The 23,911-nt window shown below is 32.4% G+C and overlaps 1 protein-coding gene across 1 annotated transcript; it reads right to left on the bottom strand.

The window, feature by feature from the left end:
- Positions 1 to 10,692: 10,692 nt before the first annotated feature.
- Positions 10,693 to 16,552, bottom strand: LOC107946482 (stress-response A/B barrel domain-containing protein UP3). Its single transcript, XM_016880829.2, has 9 exons — positions 16,335 to 16,552; positions 16,149 to 16,251; positions 15,905 to 16,032; positions 15,277 to 15,416; positions 15,069 to 15,137; positions 14,796 to 14,934; positions 11,219 to 11,284; positions 11,092 to 11,135; positions 10,693 to 10,892 (listed from the first exon to the last, which is right to left on the bottom strand). The coding sequence occupies exons 1-9, from the start codon at positions 16,402 to 16,404 to the stop codon at positions 10,806 to 10,808; spliced, it is 846 nt and encodes a 281-aa protein (XP_016736318.1). The 5' UTR covers positions 16,405 to 16,552; the 3' UTR covers positions 10,693 to 10,805.
- Positions 16,553 to 23,911: the final 7,359 nt, after the last annotated feature.

The raw sequence follows: 23,911 nt of genomic DNA, 5'->3' as shown, positions 1-23,911 counted from the left end.
TCCTCTTTAATTTTAAAAAAGAAAAAAAGTGAAAATGAAAAGGATAAATTAGCTTTTTCTCGTAAAATTCAAGTTTTTCGAATAAAACCCAGGTAATTTCCTATAAAATCCCTATTTGCTCTATAACAACTTTTTTTTCAAATTTTAATAAAATTAATTATATTCTTAAATGAAATAAAGATCATAAATTTTTGTTATAATATTATTTTAATAAAATGTTTAAATGATACATAAAAATATATCAATTATAGTTTATTAAATAAAAATAATTATGTTTGTAATTTCTATCAAATATATCAACTAAATTTCACTAATTAATATTATTAATATATTATAATTTATAATTAAAAATTTAAATAGAACCTAAATCTCGAATATTACTATAATAAAATAAAAATTATATTTATAACATTTAAAATTTTAACATTTGAATACAAACTTAGAAAGAAGTTAAGATCTTAAAAATAGGTGAAGTGTCTGAGTTATAATGGTTTAAAACTCTCGTCCAACACTTTTTAATAAATTTCTTTATTTGCATAACTAGAAAGCCTCAATGAATTATTATTATTATTATTATTATTATTATTATTATTATTTAATACAGGAGGGATTTACCAAAAAAAGCCCAATTTTTTTTAAAATTACCGAAATAGGCCGGTTTTTTAATTATTTACCGGACTGGGCCATTTCCCCCAAAATCGCGCCACGTCGGAGCGATGTCAGGGGACAGGGCAGAAGGTCGCGTCCACGTCAGCGCGACCTGCTGACGTGGACGCGACCTCCTGTCACTTAACGCAGTATAGGGAACGCGATTTTGACCCTGATTTTTACACCTGGGTTTTATGGCTTTTAGGGTTTAGGGTGCATGCTTTTTAGGAGTTAGAGGTCCAAGAAAAAATTTTTTCGAGTTGACGTTTCTGGTTAAATAGTGGGAAATCGCTTCTACTAGGATGCTATTTAAGAAGAAATTGTGAAATAGTGGCCTCGTGGACGTGATTTCGCTACAGTGGTATGTGAGAAATAATTTTTTTTGACGTTTTCTGAGGAAATAGTATAAAATCGTTGATACCAGGATGCTATATGAGAAGAAATTGTGAAATCGCGCCCTCGTGGACGCGATTTCGCTACAGTTGGTCATGTAGGAAATAATTTTTTTTTGACGTTTCTGAGCAAATAGTGTCAAATCGCGCCCTCGTGGACGCGATTTCGCTACAGTTGGTCATGTAGGAAATATTTTTTTTTGTTGACGTTTCTGAGCAAATAGTGTCAAATCGCGCCCTCGTGGATGCGATTTCGCTACAGTAGCAAGTTTGGGCTGAGGCTAAAAATTAGGCAGTGAATTTTCTTAAAATGCATAACTCAGAGCAGAAACATTTTAGGTTAGGGTTAGGAAATTTAGAGTTTTAAAATGAGTGAACGTATTAGTGCTGTTATTTACTACGATGGTGAGGTTTGCCACACCGAGAATGGTGTTGTTTTTTTGTCGGAGAATACGATGCGACTGTCATTTAGCCAAAACATAGATTTGACAGAACTCCGTAAAAGAATTAGGCGTAAAATCTTCGGAACCACGCCAATGAAAGTTCAGTCAATGACGTATCGATTTTGTTCTTCTGTTGATCCGGTGACATATGACTCGTTCGACATAAAAGGTGCTCGTAGCTTGGAGGCAATGGTGCAGACTCATCTTGCTAGCGGATCAACTTATATTGAGTTATATGTACAATTTACGTCACCAAATGATGTACTTCCGTCCGGTGTTCGAGATGTATACACGACCCCTGGCCGACACTCGGTTAGCGTGTTACAAAATACGGAACAGCCCATGTTCGGTAGCGGTGTCGAATGCACATCCCCCAAGACACTCTGTCGGTGGATGGAACATGTACGTCGGTGGCTCGACGGTTGACGCTGGAAATACGAGCTGGAGAACCGCATCAAGTTCTACTGGATGGCAATCTACATCCAATTGGGGGCGTTATCAAATGCCCAGAAGAAGGGATGACGTACTACCTACGACATCAACCGGTGAGGGGACGTCGTACGCTGCAGATGATTGTGGGTTAGAAGGTGAGTCCGATGTGGATCCACCTCGAGAGCCCGGGCCGGATGGTGCAGAGGTGGGATTATTTTCTGAACCGGAGCCTATTCCAATAGAAGGTGAATATGGTGATATGAGTGCAGATGATGAAGAAAATCCACGATTTAGAGCATATTCACCTCCAGCCCACATGCATAATGTCGATCTATCAGCAGATGATGCGTTAGAGTTTCCAGATCTACCACACCGGGTGCGCGATCGTACAAGTTCGGGAGTAGATGTTGGTGAACTTGAAGTTGGTAATCAGTTTACCAATAAGGATAGTTTTATTGGTGCTTCGAAACAGCATAGCATCAAAAACAGCGTTAATTACCACGTCGTTAAATCAAAATCTGATAAGTTTGAGGCGAAGTGTGCGGTGCAAGACGGCACATGTTCATGGAAAATCGTCACCTCGTTAAGGAAGAGGACAGGGTTGTGGGAGATCAAAAAGTACAAAGGTCCACATACATGTGCTGCAGGTACAGTATTGAATGTGTATGAATAATTTTTGGATTTTCCAATGTTGCATTACTTAATGTACTCCCTCCCTATGCAGGTGTTTCAGAAGATCATCCGAAAATGGATTCAGCTATGTTGGCTAGCTTGATACTGCCCACGATAAAAGCAGATCCTCGGACTTCAGTGCCGGTGATAATTGCCAATATCCGTAGCCAAATGGGGTACACGCCCTCTTACCGCAAGGCTTGGATAGCTAAGCAAAAGGCATTGGAGAAGATGCATAGTGGGTGGGACGCCTCTTATAATGAAATATGGCAATGGTGTCAGGTGCTAGAGAGATACGTCCCAGGTGCCATCACAGACCTTCAAACTGAACATGCGTACTACAACGGCCGATTGCTACGTGGATGCCAAGTGTTCAAACGCCTATTTTGGACCTTTAAGCAATGTCGAGACGCATTTCCGTACTGCAAGCCGTTGGTACAAATTGACGGTACCTTCATGTTCAGTAGGTACACTCATCGGTTACTGGTTGCAGTGGCACAGGACGGCGGTGGGAGAATTCTTCCAATTGCATATGCAATAACACCGGGGGAGTCGTCTGATGACTGGGATTTCTTTCTCTCTAGGTTAAGGAGGCATGTGTGCCCCCAACCTGATATCTGTGTTGTTTCAGATCGAGGCGCCGGTATACTAGTTGCATTTGATCGAGAGGGAAGCTTGTGGCAGCGTACACACCATAGATATTGCCTGAGACACATTGCTTCGAACTACTACAGGCAATATCCATCTAAGACGGAACGACGACAAGTGACCAACATGGGTATTTACTGTATAACTGTATTATTTCGTTTGTCAAATTGAATTAGTTTTATTCGTAGAAGGGGTATAAAATATTCACTATATTCTTATATTGGTAGGGTATGAAATGAATAAAGATCGTTTCCACGAGATGTTGGCAACCTTACAATCCCAAAACAGGGAAGGGGCGGACTACCTTTGCAACATACGTTTCGAACAGTGGGCACAAGCATACGACGGAGGCCTACGATATGGCCATATGACGTCGAACCTGGCAGAATGCATAAATTCTGTTCTTAAAGGAACGCGCCATCTACCGATAACAGCGGTTGTGCGAGAGACATATTTCCGTTTGGCGGCGCTATTTCCAAAACGAGTAGCTTCTTATGCAGGCCAGATGCAGGGTGGGCATGTATGGTGCAGTAAGGTAGTTCAAGAAATGAACAAGGCGAAGGCGAGGGCAAATATCATGCACGCTGTGTGTCACGATCGAGACAATTTATGGTTTCGCGTGACGGAGTTCGATAGACCGCACCAAGGCGTTGTTGGCAGCCAATATCGTGTACATTTGCGAAACAGGACCTGTGACTGTGGGAAGTTCGATGCACTTCGTTATCCTTGCGCTCATGTTATTGCAGCCTGTCAGAATCTCCGTCTGGATCCGCTGAGTTATGTGGACGAAGTGTACAAATTAGAAAACATGTACAACCTATGGAGACACGTTTTCCCACCGGTCCCAGATGAACGTAAGTGGCCGCCCGTATCTCTTGCTCCTTTTAAGCTGTTACCGGATAGAGAATTGCGTCGCAAGCTGAAGGGTCGACTTTTCTCCACTAGAATACGGAACAATATGGATATCCGAGAAACAGCCAGTCAACAGAAATTGTGCGGATGGTGTAGGAACCCAGGCCATACAAGTCGATCATGCCCTAATCGCAATAGTTGAATGTAATTATAGAAGAAATTACCTTTTATTCAATTATGTATTGATAATTGTATTAAATTTTGGTTAAATTATCAAATTACTACAATTTCTTAAATGTTAGTACCAGTCAAAACATTTTACGAAATCCAACATTATGTAAAACTACAATTTAATTAGGGTTTTAATTTAAGTAGGTTAAGGTTTTTAATTAAATTAGGTTAGGTTAGGGTTTTTAATTTAAGTAGGTTAGGGTTTTTAATTAAATTAGGTTAGGGTTTTTAATTAAATTAGGTTAGGTTAGGGTTTTTAATTAAATTAAGTTAGGGTTTTTAATTAAATTAGGTTAGGTTAAGGTTTTTAATTAAATTAGGTTGGGTTAGGGTTTTTGATTTAATTAAATTAGGTTAGGTTAGGGTTTTTAATTTAATTAAATTAGGTTAGGGTTAGGGTTTTTAATTAAGTAGGGTTTAGGGTTTTTAATTTAATTAAATTAGGGTTTTTAATTAAGTAGGGTTAGGGATTTTAATCAAATAATGTCAAAATAACTCGGAAAAAATTCTATTTGTATTACATCGTCATAAACTTCTAATTCATTACATCAAATGATTAATTTTAATACGGTAATCAATGTCTATGACCGGGGGATTCAGTTCCACATGGCGGCCGTCGACGGTTACGCGCTGGATTCCTCCTTTCTCTAGCTTCCAGCGGCGGTTGTTGTTCCTCCGGTGGGGATTCTGGTTCTTCCGGTTCGGCATCTGGTTGTCGGACTTGGGACGATGATCCAACTTCAAAGAATAGTGTATGTGGAGGTTTTGCATCATGAACGGCGACGGAGTTTGAAAGCCATGCGTTGCTGGCGATTGGTAAAAAGGAGAGCTCCCCGACGGCCCCCCTTGCGACCCCTCCTGCGCCAATGGCCTAGTTATCGGTGGTCCGCTCGGCATTACAGGAAATGGAGCTGATCCGGGCATTTGGCTCCAACCTGCCATAGGATTCAGAAAAGGATACATGTACGGGTTAGGGTACATATAAGGGCTAGGAAACATACCTGGCATCATAGGGAAAGGTGAATACGTGGGTATCATCTGTTGAATGGCTGCGCCAGGTGACTACGTTGGTGCTCTCGTTGGGGACGGTGATTGCATGGTCGCTGATGATGAACAGGTAAATGTCTGGGCCTCGTTGAGGGGCTGTCCTCGTAGTTTTGTCCCCTTGGATTTTGAGGCCCGTGCCTTTCCCTTCCGACACGTATTTGCTGCCGCCTCTCCTCTGGCATAAGTAAATACGGCTTCCCATGGGCCCTAAACTATGGCATGTATTCTGGAACGCACGCCAACTCGGGAACGATGATTGGTTCCCGAGTAGGTAGATATTCATTCTGATTTTCCCACATTTCTGTGTACACTGACCAGTACAACGGCCAATCCGTACCTAATAGCCAAAGGTCGATTTTGTGGTGCTCGTCAAACTCCTCAGGGTCCGCAGGGATCGGTTGTCTACATCCAAACTGTCGTAGGACTCTGTCTGTCTGGTGGGGCTCCACGGTTGCATAGTTGATCAACACCACTTTCACGTGCCAAGCGTTCGGATTTTGTAAAAACTCTTCCGGGATTACTGCCCGGACTGCCGGATCCTCGTATGGTGTCCATTGAAACTACATGAACATGATAGAAATATTACATATATACATAATACTAAATACTAAATATCAATCCACTAGCGAATGTATGGAAATATCTATTTGCAATAATACTTACTTCTGCTTCGGAGCGTTGCTCCAATAGAAGCTGTATATCTTCAAGTTCAGTCGGTATTCCACGATAACTTGCCGGATGGTTCCACCTAATTAAATAAATTTTTAGCATTCTTTTATTCTTACAAAATCTACATATAAATTTCAAAATGTAATATAAAACTTACCTCGTTACGAGTGGGAATGTATATGGGTGGTTCACTCGAGGACGTAGAAATGGAAAGCGAAACCGTGCCCATGATTGCAGTAGTGACAGGCAACCTCTGATTTTTGCTCTCCTCGGTTTGGTCGCCCCGCACATCTCCCGATATAATGTTGCCAAGACGGCAGACCCCCAATTAAATTCACCGGCTGCTCTAAAATCAACGAGTTTTAGCAGCCACCTTAGATGTACACGGCTCCGTGATGTGTCGGCCATGAGATAGCCTCAAATTATTTGAAGAATGTATGATCGAGCATATCGAATTCTTTCAATCTCGGTTGAATTTTCATTCAGACCGGGGAAGGTGGCACGTAACCAGCCCATCTCCACCTTACCTCTATCCATTTTATCCGGAACGGCGCCCAAAAGCTCGTAGCACACCGCCTCCCAATTGCTAGATTAGGCAGACCCCGTCACTGGGTGCCCATCCACCGGCAATCCCAAATGCAGATGGACATTTTCTAGAGTGATAGTGCACTATCCACATGGAAGATGAAATGTGTGCGTCTCAGGTCTCCACCTCTTGATCAACGCACTGATCAGTTTCGGCTCCAACTTGCATCCCCGGCCTACCGTCGCCACGTGCCAAAATCCTGCTTCCCGCAGGTAGTTCTCTACTAACGGTGATGGAGCATGCATATTCCGAATATTGCATTCCAATACCCGATCTTCAGCCTTTTATAACAAAAAATATATTAATAAATATCTAAAAATACATAAATAAAAATATCTTAAAAAAATTTAAAATTTAAATTTAATACTTACCATATTCATTTGCTCCACCGATATGTGATTCCTATCAAGACGAATCAATGATCCGGCCATTGTTGAAAATATTAAAAATTTTAAAATTATTTTAAAAAATAAAAAATAAAAAATTTTCTTAAAAAATGAAATTTAATGGAAAAAGAAATTTAATATGGATTTGGAGATTTTTTGAAGGAAATTGAGAGGATTTTCGAAGGAATTTGAGAGTTTGAGAGAATTTTGGAAGGAAATTGATGGAAATTTTGAAGGGAATTGAGAGAAATTTTGAAAGGAATTGAGAGAATTTTTGAAAGAAATTGATATTGAATTTGTTTGTGAAAATAAAAGGGGTGGGGGGTTTATATAGTAAAAAAATTTGACCGTTTGGGGGGGGCAACGGTCAATTTTTTGACCGTTGGGCACTGTTCACGCGCGCGTCGACATCGTGTCCACGTCAGCGCAACCTGCTGACGTGGAAGGAAATCGCTCCCTTGAGGGCGCGATTTTGGGGGAAACGGCCCAGTCCGGTAAATAATTAAAAAACCGGCCTATTTCGGTAATTTTATAAAAAGTTTGGCTTTTTTTGGTAAATCTCTCTTAATGCAGTATATAAAATAAATTTCCTTATTTTTTAATATTTGTTGATATGATATAAAATAATGTCATTTCAATACCATTTTCATGTGACAATATTTTAAATCAATCGTTTGTGTCATTAGCAAAAATTAACGGTTAAACTGACTAATAATTGTTTTTGTACATGAGAGTGCTAAATTGATTAATTTATTATAGGCAAAAGCTTAACTGGATGTAAATAAATATAACGAGCTTGAGCTTTTTTGAACATTTAGGCTTTTGTTTGTTATAAGGCTATGATAATGTCACCAACTTGGGTTGATCTTTTTAGGGGTGAGTGTTCGACCGAATTGAATGAAAAATATTTAATTTAATCGAGTTGACGAATCTTATTTTATCACCTTAATTTGATTTAAAATTTTCTCGAATCGAGTCGAGTGAGATAGAATTCGAATCAAATCGAATCGAATATATTTGTTCGAGTTAAATTTTAAAAAAAAAAAAAAACTTTGAATCATTGTAATCTCTGTTGCTCACCATAATCAAATTTGCTTACTGTAATAAAATTTGTTATTAACTTTCATCTCCTTATAATTTATTTATTAATCTTTGATATATGGGTTTGCTTCTTTGTTAATTTAGTTGCTTCAGTTATATTCTGATTTTTGTCATTATATATTTTAAAATTAAAAAATATATTAAATATAAAAATATGATTTTTTTAATAAAATTATCTTAAAGATGAAATGTGAAATTTAATTGAATAATATAAATAATAGATATAAATAAAATTATTACCATTTAGGTTTAATGGTTTTTTTTATTTTTTATTTGGGGTAAAGGATGAAAAATAAAATTTTAGGGGGGAAATAAAAAGTTTGGAGGGATGGGGAGTAAAATTTAGGGGGGGAATAAATAGGGGAAATATTCAAAAAAAATTGGGGAGGGGGGGAATGGGTTTGGGGAAGATGGGGGGTGGGATGAGAGGGGAGTAAAAGTTTTGGGGGAAGGTGGGAGGGAGTAAAAGTATTGGGAGAAAGTAAAAAGGTTTGGGGGTTTGAGGTAAAAATATAAAATATTATAGTTTGGTATTCGGTTTATTCGAATTATTCAAGTTATTCGAATTCAAAAATTAAACTTGATTCAAACTCGAAATTCGAAAAAAAATTCGAGTTAACTCGAATTATTCAATCGTTTAACTCGAAATTCAAATTTTATTTCAATTTTTTCAAGTCGAACCAAGTTTTGCTCACCCCTAGATTTTTCTGTGTAAATGCTCGTTACGTTTCAATCAATTTTGAAATTAAGCAAATCAATTAGTTAAAAAAATGTTTTAATCCTATTAATTTTAAAAGTGAACTAATAAAAACAATTAATAGTGGCACAGATGATTTTCATCAAATTTGCCTAACATGTCAACAGTGGCAAAACTAGGGGGGCTGGCAAGGGCCCCGGCCCCCTAAAATGAAAAATTTTCCATATGATCCATTTAAAATTTTTAAAATTTTAAATTAACAAAGGTAAAATTACACTTTGACCCCCTTAAAAAATTTTCTGGTTTCACCCCTGCATCTCAATAAGCAAATATAAACATGTATAATCTATTTATGGAAACATGTGATAAAATTTTGAGTAAATTATATAAATAGTCATTTCATTATTACCGTATTTCTGTTGATTACCCAGATTTAAAATTTTCTATTTTCGTCACTAATGTTATCGAAATTTAATATTTTAGTCACTCTTCTGTTAAATCACTAACAAAATGTTAGTGTGGCTTTTTTATTGGCATAATAAAAAAAGTAAGCCTTTAATGTTTACACATTCTATCAATTTGATCCTAAATCTAAAATATTGAACAAATTTAACTCTCAACTTTACACATTTTGTCAATTTAATCTTGATTCTTTAAATTAAAATTTGAAAAAATAAAATAAAATTCTTTAATAGTTTATTTTTTATAAAAATACATATAAAATAAAAAAACATTTACAAATAAATATATATTTTTCTCATTTTCTAACATAATATTTATTTATTAAAATAATAATTTTATAAATAAAACAACTTAAGGGGAAAATCATAAAGAAGGCTTAAGTAAATTCAACTTTTCTTTTCTTTTTTCAACATTAAAGACTACCTTATTCATTTTGGGTAAAAAACTACTCCCTAAGGTTGAAAAGGATAAGAATAAATGTTTTTAGATTGTTGCCCAGAACAAATTTATTGCATTTGAAGCTATGTTTGAGGACGGACATAATTGAAGATATATAGGTGAGGATGAAGTATTAGAAACTTGGTCGGTGGAAGGTCATGCCGACAACTCCACATCAAATTCCTAATTTGATAGCACGACAATGAAGGATGTGAAATCAAGGGGTTCAAAGTAAGAATTACAGGTGCCAATGATTGTGGGCGAAGGCGGTGCTCGATGCTAGTGCTCGGCAAACTTGACGAGGAATGAAGATTAAAAGAAAATGGTAGACGTATAATAAATAAATTATTATTTATAAAATAACATTTAAAAAAGGGAAAAAATGAATCTAATTTAAGTTTTGTTTTTGAGTTTTAAAAATTTTGTTTAAAATTATTACTTTAATAAATAAATTTCATATTAAAAACAAAAGAAAAAAAATGTGTATTCACTTATTCATAATTTTGTATGCATTTTTATTAAAAATAAAGAAAAACAAATAGTTAGTTGTTTTATATTCTAACAGTTGGTTCTTCAGTGTTATTGTGGTTGAAAATTGCTATAAAAAATGTGATTTATTAATTTTAAGTGTTCTTCATTGTTATCAAAAATTGTTGTAAGAAGTTGAAAATATCTATTTTAAAGATGATATTAAAAAATAAAAATAATTTAATTTAAATGATATTTAAATAATTTAATACAATGATATATAAAATATAAATTAATCTAAATAACTTTTAAACAGTTAATATAAATAAAGATATTTTGATAATTTCACTTTAAAATACAAAAGTCAAAAGCATCTAAATCCTACTTAGTTACTGCAATTTTGATCTCAAATGCTAGGCGTTGTTTATAACTTTTGGAACTGAAAAATACTTTTCCACCTTCAATCGCAATAAAAAACCATTAAAGTGAGTGAAGAGCAAAGTTTAGTTAGGCGAGAGGGTGTTGAGACCGGAGTTAGGATGCTTTAGAAACCAATGTAAGCATTAATATTGTGGATACATATGTATGATTATGTTATTAGGAATGCAAAAAAATTGTAAGTATTGATTCTTACTACATTATCTCAGTGCCCACTGGATCCACACAAAAATGAATGGCTAGTGTTTTCCTGGCTATCGGTTGGAGTTTAGATTCCCATACCTGTTTCCAAATATTATATAACTATATTTAGTCATTTGGGATTTGATGTTTTCATGTATAATATTTAAAGCAAAACAAGTTGAACTGAGGCATAGGCTTTGACTTTGACTTTGTATGGTGGAAAGATGACAATTGAAAAGTTGGAGAAAAATTAAAAAAAAAATAATATCTCAAAAATCCACAACAGAAGGCTCCTTACATCTCTGTATCTTGAACTGCTCAAAAATATCTCAAAGGCCTCAGCTGCAAGCATGTGAATAAATAGCAGTCAAATGTGGAAAAGTGGTTAAACAATGAAATAGTAAAGAAGATGAAAGGAGACCCACATGATCGAAATCGCATCACCGCTCCATGTGTATATTCCTCACTCGTTTTGCTATTGAAGTTTGAACCTACAGTATAATAGATGGGCATAAATTGAGTTTAATAGTATACATTATGTGAAAATTAATGATGTCATCTGTGATTACAACAAAATATATCACTCACAAACATCTCTACAGTCTTATAAACCAAACTCTTAGTTCCCTTAAATATCCATCGTATTCTACAATTAGTGAGGAGCAGGCAAACCATCTCTGCTCACAATATGCACCAATGAAGATGACATTTTCATCTTGTACTGAATTGTCACCTTATCTGTTAACATCCAACCTCAACCATATTGCTCTGACATGTTCACAAGTAAAGCATGTTTAGTTGTTTCAATCTCCTTTACCACACAAAAGGCATGTAGGACTATCTTTCACATTCCTTTTCCATATGTTCATATTTGTAGCAATAGGATTTATACTTTGGCTAAAATGGAATGTTGAGGGATTCATGTAACTAACAACCTTCTCTTCTTTTTGTACACGATATCCATCCTTAATAAAATACATCCCATTTGTACTATGGGACCCCATAACTCTATCCTTCATTCCCTGTTCACAAATATAAGTATCATAAGTAGGCTTTGGATTATCATAATCAACTAAATGCCCTACCAACTCCAACTCCTGTTTCCCATTTCCAAAATCCTCCTTCACCTTCCTGCGCATATTCTGACATTGGTTTTCATTTAGGCTAATTAGACCTTGTTGCAACTTGCAACCATCTATCATTCCAGATATTAATTTCCTTTCCATCCAAAACCTACCACATAATAGTTTCTATTAAGAAATCTCTATCCTCCAAGAAACTAGCCTATGCCCAAGATGTTTTAGCAATTTGTTTAGCCTTCAACTGAAAACAATTTGAAAAATATGTTCCTTTAAGTAGTCTAGTCCAGTAGGCATTTGGTCTTTAAATCCCACTATCTTTCTTTTCCTAGTTGTCAAGTGCACCCATATAGCTCAATGGATCTTTCTATCCTCCACCCGTTACCTCTTCCAAAACTTGGCCATCTCTGCATTTACTTTATTACAAACCTTCAAATGGAATTTAAAACTTGGCCACAACTTTTATCAAAACTTTACTTCTTTGAGCTAACAATTGTTGTTTCCATGCCTAGAACTTCCTCTTTATTCTCTTCTCTATGTACTTCATTGCCTTACATTTTTTTTCCTTAACCCATAGTTGAAGGCATCCTAAGATATGTATTAGAAACTTTAGCAATCTTGAGATATAGTCTGTCAGTCACCTCTTTTTTTACCTCCTCAGGGATAATTGGCACTAAAACTTATGTTAGACTTGTCAAAGTTCACCTTTTGCCCAAATACACAATTGTGTTTTTGCAAAATGGCTATCATTTCTTCACAATTTACAACATTAGCTTGCATAAAGAATAATGAATCATCAGCAAATAAAGATGGGTCAAAGTGGGACTTTCCTTACCTAATTTAATTTCATTTAACCTATCAAGCTCAATTAATGTTTTAATAAGCCTATTCTAATTGGGAAAAAGGAGTATTAGATTGTTACCATAAAAAGCAAATTGTAAGGAATAGAATATATATACACTTCATAACCCATTTAACCCATTTTGTATTGAATCTTCTTTTTAAGATTGATTCCATAAAATCTCATTCTACCCTATCATAACCATTATCCATATCCACTTCTAAGGCCATTTCATTCACTTTTTTTCCGGTTCTAGTTAGGCTTTATTAGCAATCAATATATTGTCAAGCATTTACTTTTCCTCCACAAACACACTCTGATTTTGAATTATACAACACTCCATACTTTCAATCTATCAGGCATCAGCTTAGAAATTATCTCATACACAAAATTATAGCAACTGATACCCCAAATTAAGGATATCTTTGGTTGGGTGGAAAAATGTAAGGACGGAAGGAGGGAGTGAAAAAGGAGAAAGAAAATAAATTTTAAGTGTGTTTGATAGGAAAAAAAAAAGTGAGGGGAAAGAAAACAAAGGAGATCTATTTTCCATCTTAATGCATATAAACAAATCATTTCAAATTGGATTGATAAGAAGAAAGAAAATAAGAGATGTATGCACCTTGCTTTAGAATTATGCATTTTTATCCTATTTTAGCCATTTAATTTGGGTTATAATATGCCATAAGTCATTGTAATGTACTCTTCAAAAATATGGAATTTAGTCTTTGTACTTTTACTTCTAGGAGTTTAGGCTTAGCTTGGTAAAGTGAAAAGAAAATTAGAAAGATGAAAAATTAAAGGGATGAAAAAATAGATAAATGGAAAATATAATTTTTTTTTCTATAAGTGTGCTTGGTAGGAAAGATGGAAAAATTGGACGAAAATTACATTTTTTCCATCCATTGCTTGGTGAGAGGAACGAATATGAAACCTTTGAAAAATGCATAAGTTTGAACTAACATACGCACGTCTTTCATTTTCTCTCCTCTTATCATTCCAATTTGGAAGGATTAACTTTTATGCATTAGGATGAAAAATTATTATCTTTCCTATTTTCTTTCCCCTCAATTTTCTTCCTCACCAAACACATTCAAAAAAAAATCTTCCCACTTTTCCACACCCTTCTTCCATCATTTCACTTTTCTACTCAACCAAGTACACCTTTAGTCCCTCTACTTTTCAGGTTTTAAAATTCAAGTCCATCTATTAACAAAGGTAAAATTATTTTGTTAAATTCATTTTCATTACAATGTAATTTTTTTTAGTTATATGACTATCAAGTAAGATTTTTTTTAATTTCAAAATGTCACATCAATAAATTTGACAAAAAATATTAACAGTATTAATAATTGGACATGAATTTTGAGATCTAAAAACTAGAGAGACTAAACATGTAAATTCCTGAAAATAAAAATATAGGGATTAACTTTCAAATATGTGAAGAATACAAATACTCATGACATATTTTAACCTTTAATTTGCTATCTTTACTTCTTTAGCTCAATATATATTTTCACTATTTCAATTTTTTTTTACATTTCCATATACTATGTGCCTCATCCTCCATAAGCTACTATTCCTTTTTATATATATTACAGTTATTCTGGCGATCAACTATTCAATTTTTTTCTATTATTTGGGAAACATTTCTTACTCTATTCTATTAATAACTTCTTAGGTTTCTTTATTTTTTTGCACCAACTAAAAGATCTTTTGACCTTTGAAATTAAGCTTTTCGTCCATGTATAACCTCCTCACACTCATCCTTTTCCAATCACATTACTCAAAACTTGATTCTTTTTTGGAGCTTTATTATCACTAAAATTAGAATCCACATAAAAAGAGTTCTTTGGGTACTATTTTATAAGAAAAAAAATCATATTATTCTTTAAGAATTTTTTTCTATCTAGTTAAGAACATAATTATTTTTTCGCTCAAGACCAAGTCTCTAACACGCTTGAGGTAAATTTAAGGGTCACTTCCCTAAAATCTTTGAAGCAAATTTTCAGGATTAAATGTTGAATAGGTGGGAGGATCGTTAGGCAAGATAGTGAATAAAAAATGTTGTTTTCCACACACCTTGAGTGCATTGGAGAATCAAGGATGGATGCTCCTCAGTAAGCTCCTGAAGAGACATTAAAGCGTCTTCCACAGCTTCACCAATAGCAGCCTCAACAAATGCAATCAGAAGCACAAACTCAACACCATAGTTGTACTCCTGTCACCACAACCATACTGATTAGATTGAAAATAACAAGAAGTGTGATGTAAATGAATCCATTATTAACAGCTTATCATTTTCAGCATTTAATCACTCCAACTCTGGGAATCAGAGGGTATGTAGCATCCAACCTCTCCTTTACGAAATATATGAAGGATATCGTCTTCCACTTCAGATTCGTAATCCACATTCATCAGCCCCTACAAATATAACATGAACTCTATTAATTAAGAGAACAAATTGAATTATATATGCATTGTTGCTCAGGTTATTTCACTGGAACTGAGGAAAAAAGTAATTTGGAGCAATTGAGTTTGGTGTTTACATGTCAGAGCATACATGGCAGTAAGGAAGTACATGCTTCTTCATAACTTGCAGGTAGGGAGGGTTCTCATACAACTTTGCTAGGTCTTCCTTGCTTCCGAAACGCATGAAGACAGCATGAGTATAATCTTCTTTAGCTTCACCAGATATTTGGCCTAACCAAGTAGATTATACATATACATATATTATACATAAGCTAACTTATCTTATGAAGAAGAGAAAGATGGACTAACTCAACAAGTCGGGTTAAAAAATTATTCTTAATTGATATTTAAAGAGTATAAAAAATAAATAAACATGTGATAGTCTTTTAGCTTCGATTGTGGAGTTAAAAAAACTCCTATAAATACTGATAGCATTACTGTGTTAGACTTGTCCATGAGCTAGGCCAAGCTAATTGCTATGGTGCAGTTCTCTCAATTCATTTACATTGTTCATATATATATACATGTTATAATATTTTTATAACTGAACCTTTGTAAGATATATATCAGATGAAAAGAAGGTAGGCGGATGAATAATCCAGGACCTTATTTGAAATTTTTATGGGTTTAATAATTAGACCACCCAGGAAAAAGACAACTACCCAGGAAAAAAGACACTCATAAGCAGCTAGTTAGAGGCGAATAGAAAGTGTTCCAACCTAAAGATATTGCAACCATTCCACGCATCTGATATTGGGATGTATAAAGATAATCCAACATTTCCTTCTCCTCATCTTCAGATATATTCTTGTTTGCTTTGAGCAAACAAATGTGCTCCACCACCTCCCTGGAACAAATAAGCATGCAAGATATGCAATAACCAAAATCGTGGATGCCTTAAACAAAACCGGGAAATTAACTGGATTGCCAAAGCTGATTTAAGAAGAAACAAAATAGAAGAACCTTCTGCGAAGGAGGTTTCTCTCCCTCTGCCTATTACCATTAGCACAAGAAATTACAGTAAATCGATTCCTCCCCATTATTCCATTTCCATGTCCTCCATAAACTTGGACAGAAGAAATTAAGAAATATTTGTTAGCTTAAAAGACAAAATTGACAATTGATATCCATGAGCTGTCAAAGACTCACCAGTGGAAGAAATTACAGGATAAATGGGGAAGGAGTGAGGCATTGTCAGAGAAAGAAGTAGAACCCCCATATTTCTTCTTCTCTCACAGTTTTATTTGAGTAATTAATCTATTGGTGTTATTCATCTGATATGTAGAGGTTGTGGCATGGAGTTCAGCAAATGTGTGGATCACCACCTTTACTTAGATAAGGTGAGGTCCTTTTTCTCTCTTTCATTCAATTTTCATCGTCATTTTATTTATTTAAATCTTGCTTTAATTCTTTTGATTTTTAAGATGCTATATTTTTTTTGGTAAAATGGTGTATTTTTATATTTGTTTTACGGTTTAGAGAATAATTTCTTCAAGATCTATAAAAATTAATGTTCTCGATATTTAACTATCTCTCTTAATAATATTATTTTTAAAGTTTGAACCTAAAATCTTTTATTAAAAATGTAATTTATCTATTCTATATATATATAAAAGAGATTTATCTATTTTGCGTGTACTTTACTTTTATTTCTACTTTTTTCTCTTTGAATTGTTTAAATAGGTTCATGGTCTTTCTGTCTTTCCTTCCATTTTAAGTTATTGAAATCTAGCACTAATTCTTTTGGTTTTTTTTTTTGGAAGAATTCTTTTGATTTTTAAAATATTTTATACTTTTATCTATTTTATTAAGTATGAGAAATAAAAATAAAACTCTCAGTTTTGCCTTAAACCTGTTTTGCTTTAGCAGCTTCCTATAGGCCTTATCCCCTACGTCTACAGAAGAGCAAACAATACGAGACAATGCTCTATAGGGTAATTTAGCACCACTCTTTGAAAGTATAGTAAAAATGTGTTTTTAAAAAAATAATTTTAAAATTTTTAATTTAAGATTTAGATGTGTAACATTGTGGTTAAAAAGGATTTTTGAAAATGTAAAAATATATATTAAAATGATATTGAAGTTCATTAATATCATTATATATAACTTAAATTATGGTAAAAATATAAAAATATTTTATTATATTTCATCATTAATATTTTAATATATTAAAAAAATTTAATACTTTTCTTAAAATAATTAATATAAATTGTTTGGAAATTTTAATTTGAATGTATAAACCATGAATATTAAAATTATATACAAGTATAATCCTTAAAAATTCAAATATATAATGTTATAATATTTGAAATAATTTTAAAAATTATAAATAAAAGAAACTTACCTTTGGTGATTATAAATGAGGCAGATAAATAATTTAGCTCAAAATGATTTTTCAAAAAGCCAAAAAATAGAAATTTTAGTTTTTAAAAAGCACTTTTCCTAATTTGAAAAGCAATTTTTATGTTAAAACTTGCTTGTTAAAAATTTTTTTATCTGAGTTTGGTAAATTTTTTTAATGTGGAATTTGTGCTTTACAAAAGTTATATATTTTAGTATTTAAAAATAATGGTGTTAATATTTTAATGATTTGATAGATTCAATCAATTATAAGATGACATGTGTAATATGAAGTGGAATTTTTAATTTTAATTTTTTCATAGGAAATGACATGGAATATTAGTGTTTTTAATTAAAATAAATATTATACTTATTTATTAGGAAAAAGTTGTTAGGGTAAATATTGATCTTCTCACTTTTTAACCTTTTTTTCTTTTGTTCTCGAAATAATGTTCTTCAATACTGACTTTCTTCTTCATTTTGCCAAAAATATAATGCTCTCCTCCCTCCCTCCCATATTGGATTGAAAAGAAAGGAATTTGGGCGTGAAAAATAAAACCCATAGGTTGAAACTCAATTCCCAATTAGGGTTTTAATCACTATCAAAAGTGAAATTGGTATTAGATATGGGCATTGGTGTGAGTTTTCCCAACTATTTTTTACTTAATCTTTTTTAGTTTAATTTAATGACTTTTTACTTGACAGTTATCTTGAGGAATCTGAATTTGAAATTTTGTGGCTGAGAATACCGAGGTTAACGACTATTTTTGAATTTCTATTTATTTAAATATATTTCTTATTGCCGTTGGTACGACCTATTGAATATCGAATATATATATAAAAAAAATGGGATGTTTCAACGTTTTTAAATTTGCAGTATTTATTGTTTCTTTCCTTTGCATTTTATGGATATCATCATGTATATACTCACTAGTTTTATGTTGAAGGGTAAACTAAAAAAATATTTACTTTTATTTGTCTCATATTATATTTTAATCATTTATATTTAAAATATTATGTTTTAGTTACTTATATTATCATTTTTTTATGAAGTAGTCACTTTACCGTTAAACTTCGTTATCCCCTTAACGATAGTCCTACATGGCAGTCCAAATGGGTTTTAAATGTTAACTTGGATGTCCAATTGTTGGAATAAAAATAGGTTTTTAATTAAAAAAATTAATTTGGACGGCCAAGTAGGACATCCAAGTTGGCATTTAAAACCTATTTGAACTGCCATGTAGGGCCGCTGTTAGGGAGGTAACGAAGTTTAATGGTAGAGTGACAACTTTGTAACAAAACAATAACGTACGTGACTAAAACGTAACATTTCAAACATAAATGACTAAAATGTAATCTGAGGTAAATAAAAATGACTATTTTTATAGTTTACCCTAAGTTGTATAATTTAAATGTACACTTTAAATATGTTTATATTAATTAAAAAAGTTAAAAATATATAATAACTAGGAATATGAGGTTTCATTTTTAATAATTAATTACTTTTAAATAAAAAATATTTTATATATTACATTATTATAAATTTAAATTTTAGGCAATTAATAAAGTTACCATCAGAGTTATAAGTAATAACTTTTAAATTTTAAAAATTATAATAATTATTTTATTGAATTATAATTTATGTTCAATAATAATTATACCTTGAGATCTGAAAAAAAAAGTAAATATTTAAGATCCAATTTAGATCAAATTCATGAAATCCAATAAAAAATAGTTTAACTTAGATTAAGATGATCTTAAGAGATCACATTTAATTCTAATAACAAACAAGCAAAACCAAATCCCAAAAGGAGTTACGACTAAATTTTAACTTTATATCTTTTTATGTGATTTTTATTTTTTAATATTGAGATTTAATAAAATTAATTTGTTTTGTTAATAGAATTCTAAAATCCCTAAAATCCTAAACATCTAAACACTAAACCATATACTTTGAATATTCAATCGTAAATATTATCCCTCAAATCTTAACCCCGATTTTAATCTAACTCTTTTCTTAAAAGCATAATCCTTAAAATTCAAAATTCTAAACCTATCGTATCATAAACCATAAATCTAATTAAATATATAAAAAATTCATAAACTTTTCGTTACTATAATTATTTGTTATTTTTATTTAATTTATCAAAATTAATTAAGGTTAACATATTATTAAAAAGAATTGATCTAATATTAAAAATTATATGATTTTAATTAAAATTTATTTTTTTAAAAGCTATGAAACAACATATTTTTATTGAAGGCCTAAAAAGTGATTCGCTCTCTCCCTCTCACTCTTGTTCTGAATCATTAGATGATAATTTATGTGAATGTTTTATTTTGTATTAGTGAAGATGTTTGGGGTGGTGTGGACTTAGTGGTTCTGGCTCGAGGTTTGGTTCTAGTGTTGTGGGTGGGTGAGAGATTGTGAGAGTATTAAGAATGTTGATATTTTCATTATAAATCTTGAAAAAAATAAATGTTATGACAAATATCCACTACTTTATGATTTTCATAGATAAAACTTGTAAAATTATAAATTCTCATCCCGATGATGAAAAATGAATTTTTTTATACATTATTCTTTATAAAATAAATCCCACCTAAACATCTAAAAATTGGAGAGATAATGTAATACTAAGCAAGTAGAACATTTGGGAATTGAAAACCATATAAAAATATTGAAAAATTGAATCAACTTGAGAGAACAAGGTGTTGAAAAAGAACATGGAAAAACAAATTGGCACCATGAAAAAAAATTTGAAGATGCATTAATAAAAAAAATGATTTGGGTGGTTGAGCTTACTGAAAATCGAAAATAAAAAATCAAATGGAGAATGTTGGAAAAAAATTCAAATTAAGAATAGATAGAAACATGAGGAAGAAACGAAGTATTTTTTAGCATAAATATTATAAATTTATTTTTGGAAAAAATATTTTTTTAATGAATTTATAAAAATATTTTTAAATTTTTTACATAATAAAAATATTTATATTTATATTCACAAAATATTTTTAAATATTAAAAAAATAATTTTGGTAAAAGATTTTTTTTTATGGAAAGTAAAATAAAAGGAAGAATTGCTCCTTAAGACTTGAACTAGATGGTCAAAGGTAAACAACTAAACACGTGGTGCCCTTGTTGGGCAACATGCCACATCATCAAAAAATTAAATACTGTTAGGGTTAACGTAATTAAAGTATAGGTACCTAATTAAATATTTTGAAACTATAAGTATCACGTTAGAACAAAACCCAAAGTACAAAGGCCATTCATGCCATTGTTCCTATTTGTATTATATGAAATTAGTTTTATTATAACCATTGAATTTTGAAAAGCTCAGTGTGGGATTATTTGTTCGTGTGCAGAAAATAGATGTCGCGTGAGTTTGTCTCGACTTTCATCAGTATCCAAGGTCTCAAATCTCAACTATACACTTTGAAATTTGTAATTCCTTCTTTGAACATAGAGTTTTGGCATGTACTGGGTTTTTAGGTGATCTTTGAATGGCTAATAATGGACCATGATGTTTTGATATTTCTTGTCACGTATGGCATGTTTTTAGTACACATGTGGACTTTTGATCACTTTTGAATTTGACTTGTAGAATGAATTCACATGGTGTAGCATGTTTTTATGTTTTGCAAATTACTTGCCTAGTGATTTTTTTTTCTATTGTGTAAATAGCCATAACTTTTCATGTTTTAAAACTTGTTTTTAACATGTCAAACATGTTTGCATTGATTTGGTAGCATATTATATTTGTCTAGAGTCACTTAGAGTTTCAATTGACCGACTTAAAATGACTTATAATGTATAATTTTTGCAACTCTAAGCATATATCTTAAACCTCAATAACAATCTCATGTGATTCATGCATTTTTAGGTGCATGTCTTGAAACATAAAAATCAAGTTCTCAAGACATGATTGCATTATCTTGAGACATAAAACATCGAAGTTAAAGGTTCATTTATTCAATACAAAGTCTCAAGACATGATTCATTATCTCGAGACATAAACACCAATGTCTTGAGACATGATTTTATTGTCTCGAGACTTCAGACTTTGAAGTTAAAATTCAAAAACAAAGGTGTCATCTCTTGGGATAAAGTTTCACTGTCTTGAGACATATCCCTACATTTTGCTAGTTTGACATAAGGTTCATAACCTAGTCCCGTGTTTGATTTTCTTTAACCCTAGTTTAATGTGTGTGAGCCCATTTGAATTCGTTTAACATATTCAACACCTTTTATTTGCTTGTGCTACTCAATTTTGTTTTAAATTTTAAAATTTTACAAATGTTTGAGTTTGTTCGAGTTACTTTGATAATGGGTATGGCATCTCAGGTGCAGGGTGTTACACAAATAACAAGACCTCCACTAATCTCAACCCTTAATTCTAATATTAAGATATTACTACTTTTACAATCTATTCAATATGCTAAAATTCTAATTAACCCATTCTATGTAATTAATGTAACTTGTTAATAACATGTAACCATTTAACAACTTACAACTTCTACCCGACACTCGTCCTCAGAAACCTTTTTGTTTTACTTTGCAGAAAAAGCTCGATTTTAAGTTTTTGAAACAAACGAACTTTTCGTAATTAGAAAATTTCAAGGCATTACAATGCAGACACATGAACCTTGCTCCTTTTGTTCAAATCATTGGGAAACATTGGAATATGTCTTGCATGGTCGCCTTTTAGTCCATAGTTGGTGGACTAGAACAACAACTAATACCTCAAGGGAATATCAAATGTAAAAACCGTATAACAATTTGAAGTAAAAAAGGTGGTGTCATAAATAAAAAATTCCCTGTTTTGTGGGAATTTTGGTTAGCAAGGAATGCCTTTTTTTTTTTTTTTGAAAATATGTGTTGCTCTATGATCTCTATAACTGTGCCCTTAGTAAGGCCGCTTAATTTTTTGCCGTCCCTTACAACATAAATGTAACCATTGGCATCTTTCTTATTATTCAGAGGGAAAAGTCCCAATCAGGTTGGTTTAACCTTGATACTAATATTGGTTAAAAATAAACTTAATTCCAATGAGTCTTCTTTAGAAAACTCAAGAAGGATATAAGCTGGAATTGTTATTTGAAACCACCTTGCCAAATTGGGTTATTGGTTCTTTCCATCATATTCCACGAGTTACAATTATGGTAGCAGAACTTTGGGACTTGGACACTTTGAGGTTACAACTTGATTTGAATTTGAATTTAACTTGTGATTGAAATAGATGTCACATTTGGCTCCAAAAAGTAGATGTTACAGATGTGATTAGTTCAATTTCAAATTGCTTTTACTCTAATACTATTTTATGTACTCTCATTGAAAATTGTAAGATGCTACTATCCCAGTTTGAGCACAAACTTTTGAATCATGTTTACTGGGAAGCGAATAAATGTGTCGATGCTATGACTTACATAGGAACCATTTTTTTTATGGCTCCTTTACATGTTGATATTTTAAATTTTAATGACTCTATTAATGTTTGTAATGAAACTCTTTTTGAATTAGTTGGTTTGTTATTGGTTGATGTCAGTCACATGATTGGGTACTGAACTTTTGTTTAATTTATAAATAGGTCCTATCTAGGGGGCTGGCAAGAGGTTTGGACCCTCTAAAATGAATTTTTTTATTTAACTCATTTAAAAATTTAAATTAGTAATGATAAAATTATACTTTGGTCCCCTTAAAAAGGATAAAAATTTGATTTAATCATTTAAAATTATAAAAATATAGGATATTCAAATGGTGAAATTATATTTTTACTTTTGTAAAAACTATAATTTAATTTTGACCCCCTAATTTTTTTTATTTTACCAAGTCATGTTAGACATGCAACCTAAACTTATAACTTAATTCGCAAAGCTTAATAGCTTAAGCTAAAGTGGAAAAAGACATTTAGGTGGCGTCAACTTCTTAAAGATCATATTGCCTTGCAACTCAAAGGTCATGCAAGTGTTTAGCAACACTTCAAATTTCGCTTTGGACCTTGATTATTATGACGAGGGCGTTTTAGTCATTGAGTGACATGTGATGTAGGATGCTTAAATAAATATAAATAATTTTTATCATTGTTAACCAATAATATGCATTTTAAATAATTTTAACATCTCATCGATTTTCTCATTCTATCATTCAACTAATGACTTAAGTATCAAAGCATGCTCCAAAACCAAACTTTGACTCCTCTAACATTTTTCGTTCTTTACAAGATCTTAGGCCAAAAAGATCTCCACCTTGATATAAATGAACACCAACAAAAGGGATAAAAGTAAAGTGCCATGTAAACCATTGCCAATTGTAATAATAAATCATCATACACCAAAATACAACTAGATAAGTTATGCCGATACATATTAAAGGCCCAGGGAAA

The sequence above is a fragment of the Gossypium hirsutum genome, chromosome D12 (genome assembly GCF_007990345.1).
Source record: "Gossypium hirsutum isolate 1008001.06 chromosome D12, Gossypium_hirsutum_v2.1, whole genome shotgun sequence".
NCBI classification, from domain to species: domain Eukaryota; kingdom Viridiplantae; phylum Streptophyta; class Magnoliopsida; order Malvales; family Malvaceae; genus Gossypium; species Gossypium hirsutum.
This window is presented reverse-complemented; position numbering and strand designations above follow the sequence as displayed.

Excerpts from the sequence above, each read along its gene's own strand:
- LOC107946482 (XM_016880829.2), bottom strand. The coding sequence starts at position 16,404 with ATGGGGGTTCTACTTCTTTCTCTGACAATGCCTCACTCCTTCCCCATT. Across the intron at positions 15,417-15,904 it reads AATGGTTGCAATATCTTTAG|GCCAAATATCTGGTGAAGCT; the intron begins GTTGGAACACTT and ends CTACTTGGTTAG. Across the intron at positions 11,285-14,795 it reads GATTCTCCAATGCACTCAAG|GTTCAAACTTCAATAGCAAA; the intron begins GTGTGTGGAAAA and ends ATTATACTGTAG.